Source organism: Pogona vitticeps, chromosome 3 (assembly GCF_051106095.1).
Source record: "Pogona vitticeps strain Pit_001003342236 chromosome 3, PviZW2.1, whole genome shotgun sequence".
Lineage (NCBI taxonomy): Eukaryota > Metazoa > Chordata > Lepidosauria > Squamata > Agamidae > Pogona > Pogona vitticeps.
This window is the reverse complement of record NC_135785.1, coordinates 128,500,848-128,507,947: the sequence shown is the minus strand read 5'-3', so window position 1 is coordinate 128,507,947 and position 7,100 is coordinate 128,500,848. Positions and strand designations below refer to the sequence as shown.

General features: G+C 58.3%; 1 protein-coding gene across 12 annotated transcripts in view; it reads right to left on the bottom strand.

Annotated features, from left to right (window-relative positions):
- PCDH17 (protocadherin 17) overlaps nucleotides 1–6,393 on the bottom strand; it is a 317,366-nt gene extending 310,973 nt beyond the window's left edge. For 6 of the 12 annotated variants that reach the window (XR_012085374.2, XR_013543703.1, XM_078390731.1 and 3 more), the window contains exon 1: nucleotides 4–6,393. Coding sequence is in view for 10 of the 12 variants with exons in the window: in XM_078390731.1 (XP_078246857.1) it covers nucleotides 4–2,619 (2,616 nt within the window). In the remaining 2 variants the exon portion in view is untranslated. The remainder of the gene's footprint in view (nucleotides 1–3) is intronic. The other 6 variants (XM_078390729.1, XM_072994756.2, XM_078390728.1 and 3 more) reach the window with 5 other exon arrangements.
- Nucleotides 6,394–7,100: the final 707 nt, after the last annotated feature.

The following is a 7,100-nucleotide window of genomic DNA, read 5'->3' as shown; positions in this document are numbered from 1 at the left end:
TACCTGAATTATGGACATCCGGCTCGCAGGAGCCTCAGTGACGTTGTTAGTCCCTTGCCCTGTGAAGCTGGTGTGACAGCCCACGTGTCCCTGTGGCACAGTCAAGTTGTTGGAGGCTGGTTTCAAGTACATCACCTCAGACCTCGGGGAGCTAAGGGGCAGACGGGTCTGGTAGTCAAAATACATGGGTGAGGTGGCCAAGGAGGGGCTGCTCACCACATTCATGACGTTGAGGGGCCCTCGGCTGTCCTCCCCTTCACTGGGCACCAGCATGATGTCATTCTTGCTGATCTTCTTCTTCTTGCCCTTGCTCCCGCTGTTGCCTCCTCCCCCACCGCTCCCATTGCCACCTCCACCCAGCTGGGGGTGGCTGTACTCAGCAATGCGGCAGTTATAGGTACGGATCTCCTTGTTCTCACGTTTGCACTTCACAGCAATGGTGATCATGGCAGCCAGAAGGATGATGGACACAGTGCTCAGGGTGACAATCAGGGGGAGGGATAAGTCCCAGTGGGGGCGTCGATGCTGCTCCCCATTCACCTGGGGCTCACCTGCTTCAGGCAGAGGACCAGCCAAGGCCCGGACTATTAGCTTGGCTACCGCAGAAAGACTGGGCTTCCCATGATCACTGACCTTCACCACCAGTTCAGCCACAGGGCTCAGCTCTTCCCAGTAGGGATGGAGGGTGCGGATCTCCCCACTAGTTGGGTCCATCTCAAAAAGGTGCTCCTCATTGCCTTCAACAATCTCATATGTGAGGCGCCCGCTCTCCCCAAAATCATTATCCAAAGCACGAACGGTGCCAACAGGGTACCCCACGCCGGCATTACGTGGGACCTGGAGCTCAGCAGTGTCATTGATAAGCGCTGGCAAGACGATCAGGGGGGCATTGTCATTGACATCAAGGACAGTGACACGGACCGTGGCGTTGCTCTCACGGTGGGGTGAGCCGGAGTCTTTGGCCAGCACATGGAATTCAAAGTGTTTCGTCTGTTCGTAGTTGAAGCTGCGCAAGGCATAAATGGCACCATTGGTGGGGTTGACAGACACATACGTGTAGATGGAGACATCACCCACATGCCCGGGCAGAATAGAATAAGACACGGTGCCATTCTGGCCCAGGTCAGGATCCTTGGCCAAGACGGAGCCCAAGTACTCACCGGGGATGTTGTTCTCAGGCACCTGAAGCACGTAGAGGCTCTTGCTGAAGCGGGGTGGGTTGTCGTTCTCATCCAGGATGCGGACGGAGAAGGACTTGGTCGAGTTCAGTGGCGGGTTGCCCCCATCTCGGGCTAGGATCGTGACATTGTACTCATCCTGCACCTCTCGGTCCAAGGGCCTGTCGGTCACCACAGTATACAAGTTGTCATAGTTCTCCTCGAGGGTAAAGGGCACCGCTCCGTCCCCCCCGCTCCCGTCCCCTTGCACTCGGCACAGGAGCTGCCCGTTCTTCCCGGAATCGCGGTCGGTCACCCTCACCAAGGCGATGACGGTGCCCGGAGGAGCCGCCTCGCTCAGGGCGCCCTGGCGCACGGAGACGAAGCCGATGGTGGGCGCGTTGTCGTTGCGGTCGACCAGGCGGACGGTGACTTTGCAGTGGGCCGGGATGGGGTTGGGCCCGAGGTCGCGGGCCTGCACGTCGATCTCGACCAGCGCCCCCTCCTCGTAGTCGAGGTTCCCTTTGACGCGGATGAGGCCCGTCTGGGGGTCGATGCTGAAGAGTTCGCGGACGCGCTCGGGGGCGTAGCCGCTGAAGGAGTAGAGGACCTGGCCGTTGGTGCCCTCGTCCGCGTCGGTGGCGTTGAGGTCAATGACCGCGGTGCCCAGCGGGGCGTTCTCGGGCAGCTCGACCACGTAGGCGGCGGCCTCGAAGACCGGGCTGTTGTCGTTGGAGTCGATGAGGCGGACGTTGAGCTGCACCGTGCCCGAGCGAGGCGGGTCGCCGCCGTCGAGCGCCGTCAGGACCAGCGTGTGGTGGCTCTGCTCCTCGCGGTCGAGGGGTTTCTGGACCACCAGCTCCGGGAACTTGGTGCCGTCGCCGCGGGCTTTGACGTCGAGCGAGAAGAGGCCGTAGTCGTCGCGGGTGAGCAAGTAGGTGCGCAGGCCGTTCTCGCCGGCGTCCGGGTCGTGGGCGCTCGCCAGCGGAAAGCGGGTGCCCGGCGCCGCGTTCTCCGAAATGTCCAGGTCCACCTGGTCGGAGGGAAAGGCGGGCGCGTTGTCGTTGAGGTCCTGGATTTCCACCTTGATCATGCAGATCTCCTGGTCGTTGGCGAAGACCTCGAGCGAGAGCTGGCACTTGGCGCTCCGCCGGCACAGCGCTTCGCGGTCGATGCGCTGCTTGGTGTACAGCAAGCCGCTCTCGCCGTCCACGTCGAGCAGGTGCGGCGCCGAGTTCTCCAAGACGCGGAAGGTGGCCTTGGCTCCGCCGCCGCCGCCGCGGGCGCGCTCCACCGAGGGGGACCCGCCGCCGCCGCCGGCCCCGGACTGCAGCCGGGCATCGCGGCCGATGTTGCCGATCACCGTGCCGGCGCCCTGCTCCTCAGGCACCGAATAGTTCAGGTTCTTCAGCGACAGGGCGGGCGCCCAGCAAAGGAATAAACACCAGAGCGAAGGGTACATCCCAGTGGACGGCGCGGCAGCCCACCCAACGGGGCTGCCTTCTCCCAAGCCGGGCTGCCTTCGCCTTTTCCCAGCCCTGCCCGTCGTGCGTCTCTGGTCCTCCTTCCTCCTCCTCTCTCCCCCCCCCCCGTCCTTTTCAAGTTCCAGAACCTGTTGCTCTAAAAGATTCGCAAAACCCCGGCATCACGGTCGAGAGAGCTGACAAACGTGCGGAGGGGAAGATCAGGGTAGCCAGCAACGCCTCAGCCAGCGTTTCTCTATCCTTTTTCTCGCCTCCCCCCCCTCCACCCTCCTTGTTCCTGCTGCAGTTTCCCACTTGCTCTGTCCAACTTCAGAGAGGAGGAGAGATGAGGAAATATAAAGCCAGCTTCTCTTCCGATGGGAATCAAAAAGAAAGAGAAAAATATCCGCAAGAATAGTGATTTATTTCAAACCACCAAACATAAATTAAAAAAAAAAACTAAGATTGGTAAATCGGCAGTGAAATCGCACCAAAAGACGGGGAGGGGCACTCGTCTGTGTCTTTTGAAAGGAAACGGCGTCTTGATCCAAGGCGACTTGTAAACAGCTAAGGCTAGTTCGAGAGAGACCGGGAGGGAGGGAAAGAGGGAGCCGAGGTGGAGGAGATGCCGGGGGAACGAGGCAAGGAGGCAGGGCAGAGTTACTCGGCCAAGTCTTGTCGGTTGCACCCGAGGGTTGCGGGGAGAGGAGGAGATGGACAGCGATGTCTGACGGCTCCGCAGGCGTCTTGTTTTTTATTCCCTCCCTTCAGTGAGGGTTTTGCTGCATTTAGAGATCTAATCTCGCCGCCTTGGCTGCTGCGGAGAGCCGCATCTCGCTGCCTGCCATCGGGAAATCGCCCTGCTTTTCTCTCGCACACGTAGAGCTACAGACACAGACAGACACGTTTCGCCTCCTTTTACAAAGCCGATGATAAGGATCGGAACAGAGAGAAATTGCCGGTCCAAAAAAATAATAACAATAATCGAAAATCAAAATATCAAGAGTCCCTCTGGATTTGTAGTTCCTCCACGCCAGATTCCCCTCGTGGTTCTTCCTTGGAAAAGGAAAAGCTAGAACATCCCTTCCAGAGCCGACCCTCCTCCGGATTTGCAGAAGGTCTCTTGGTAAAACGGGAGGGGGGAGAGAGAAGAGATCACAAATGTAAAAAGCCAGCCCCACCAAAGGCACGCTGGGCGGGGGGGGGGGGGCTTGCACAAGAGCTCGGGAGCCGCCGCCGCCGCCGCCGTTGCTGCTATTGCTGCTGCTGCTGCTCCTGGCGCCGCCGCCGCCGCCGCGGCCACATCGCTCGCCCGCCCGCCTGCCCGCCTCTCGCTGCTGCCTCTGTGCGTGTCTGGAGGAGCCTTGCACTTTTTGCTCGATGCAGTTTAATTTCAGTTTGCTTGCCTCCCTCTCGGTCTTTCTCTCGCTCTCCCCCCCCCCCGCTCTCCCCGTCTTTGCCAGTCAAGAGGAAATCAACAGGCAACTCATGGCCGGGCGCATAGATTAAAAAAGAGAGAGCGAGAGAGGTGGTGCGGGGGAGACGGAGACAACGCCACGCACACACGCACACACACACACACACGCCCGCCCGCCCGCCCCCGCCTTCTTTCCCGCTCACACACGCACGGAGGAGTCTCTCTCTAAAAGGGAAAACAGCCTTTGCATTCACAAGGCAGCGCCGTCAGTCTCTCCTTTTGCTTTCCTGGCTTCTCCCTCCCACAAATGCCACTTTCGTCCTCTTCCCGGGAAGCTCACCGCTCAGCCTAGGCTACATGTTTTCTTCTTTAAAGAAACAAATGACTCAAAATCGGGAAAAGGGGGGGGGCTAGGAAATTGCAGCAGATGTTGCCGATCACCGTGCCCTTCCTCGGTGCATACTACCAGCTTTTCCTACGTGTAGAGCGTCTGCAAGATGAGGAATAGGTTTTGTGCTTTTCTAAAAGGCAGCCTGGATTTTTCTTGGGGAGGCGGGAGCGATTTACTGCTGGCTGAAGGAGGATTTTCCAAAGAAACACAAACCCTCCCTTTCCAGCCTGATGATCCGCTGCACCTCAGGTTTTCAGAGAACAGCCTCTGCCCTCGGCCATCATCAATGTAGAAGCCACAGCCAGAACTGCAGGTGCTTTAAGCCGGCTGGGTGAATCAGATCGAGCTGGCGCGGAGGGGGGGGGGGAAGGAGGGAGGAGAATCAAAAGCCTCCAGTCACTAGGGCTTCCTTTTGCTCCTGCTACAAGCTGGCAAACACACAGAATGGGGGGAGGGGGCGACAGAATATAGTTTAATACCAGAAATGTCTAGCGGGGAACAGGAAAAGGAGGAAAGAGCGTGATTTTTATTTTTTTAAAAATATATATCCAACCGACGAGGGAGGGGCGAGTCCCGGGTGAGCCTGTTGGCTGCCGATCCACTTTTACTGTACCTCTTACCCGAAAGATCTCGTAAAGAAAAAAGCCATCAGGAATCCCCAAGAGTGGTTTCGCTGCCGTATCTTTGTGGCCCCTTTCCCCGAGAATTACGTGAGAAAACATCCAGAGTTCTGATGGCAGGGAGGAGAAATATAAACATTCATCCATGCGCGCGCGCGCGCACGCACACGCACACGCACACACACACACACAACTACACCCACGGCTGAGTCTTGATTCCAGCGTTTCGGCCCTGTATCGTATAAGGGTGCAGTTCTAGCTTTTTTTTTTTTTTTTTTTAAGGAAAAGAAATTCAGAGGTCGACGTGTCTGGAGCGAATCCTGAAATCTCTTGAACGCGGCTAAAGTCTTGACAATTTCCTTCTAACTCCCCCCGCCCTGCCCGCTTCAAATGTAATCCCCTCGGCCTCTTTTCTCACAGCCGGGTCCGTGTGTCAGCCAACAGGCAAGGGACGTGTGGCTCTCTCCGCTGAAAAATCCATGTCGGTTCGATTCCGTCGACAGTCGCTGGGGAACCGGCGGCAGATGCAACAGTTAGCTGGAAGGAGGAGAAGGAGGAGGATCAGCAGCAGCAGCAGCGCCTCCCCCTCCTCCCGTTCTGCCGCAGTCGCAAAGCTCCCGCCGCCCCCTCCTTCCCGCCGGCCTCCGCTGCCTCTTGCTGACTGACTCTATTCACCTCACGCTGCCGCTTAAACATTGATCCTGAGTCCCTGCCAGCCAATGGTGGGGAGGGAACAGGACCGGCCTCCGAGGCCCTCTTCCAATGAGGAGCGGGCGCCAGGCTGCCGGGAGGTGGGGTTAGAATCCCCAAAGCTTCGGAGTCATGGATTGGAGAACCAACCGCGGGCGGAACGAGCGGCGAGTTACCTCCAACGTGTGGCGGCGGCGGCGGCGGCGTCACCTTAGCAGCAAGGAGCGGCAGCAGCAGCAGTAGTTGTTGTTGTCGTCGCTTCCCTACCCATCATCTCTTTTCTCGCCCTTTCCCTTAAAAGTAGGCTTTGGATGAAGAATTCCCCGGTAGTTCTTGATCCGCCTCTCCCAGAGGGGCCATCGTTGATCACACAGTAAACATAAAAAGTCCGGGATTTTGAGACTGGACAGGTGTGCACGGTATCACCTCCCGTCTTCCGTTGGGACGGGGAGCGAAAATGAAAAGGGGCGAAAAGCTCCGAGTGTCGACCCGCGTCGTTCTTTGGAAAGGAGAAGAATCTAAAATCCAGGCGCCTTCCTCATAACTACAACTGACACGTATGGGGCGTGGCAGGAAATGTCACTAGGACTCCCTGGGGCCTTTGCCCGATTCCTCCCCAGGTAGAAATGGGTAAAGCAAGTGAAAGAGGGCGAAGGCGATCGCCTTCGATGGGCTGCCGCTGTCAGTTGCCTCCTCTGGGCTCGCCCCCCCCCTTGCCGCCACGCCCCGGCGTCCCCCCCCCTTGCCGCCGCCGCCCGGCTCTCCCTACTTGGCACGCCGCGCCGTCGCCGTCTCGGGGCGGGTTGGTCGCCACCGCTCGGAGATGCGGGGCTCTTGAACCGCGCGCCCTGGTGGGGAAGGGGAAGGGGAAGGGGAGGCTCGCTGGCTCGCCCCGCAGGATGGCGTCTGGGGGCGCCGAAGGCACGGAACGGTGCGTGACTGCCCGGACGTCGGGAAACGCGACTGTCTCCGGCCCTCGTTGCCTAGGAAGGAAAGAGACGTCGGTCGAGATGGAGAAGCTGGGCGACCATGTCCGGAAACTTTGACGCCCAGGCCAGCTATGGAGCCATTCCCCTGAGTGCGATTCCTTCGTCAGCCGAGAGTGTTTCCGACACTTGGGGTGTAAAAATATTGGGGGCTTGCCTTGAAATATCAATTATCTCTTGCTCTGACAGGTCGCATTAAAAGTAACCGTAACTCCAAAAGTGACGGACGATTGTAGAAAAAAATAGACATTCTAGCACACGGTCAGTACAACATTCCTAATTTCTAGACTCGGCTCCTGTTGTGGAAGGAAGGTTTACGGGGTCAGATTGCTGCATTTTTTGGCTAACTGCCTCAATGGCTGCATCTTTCCCCAAA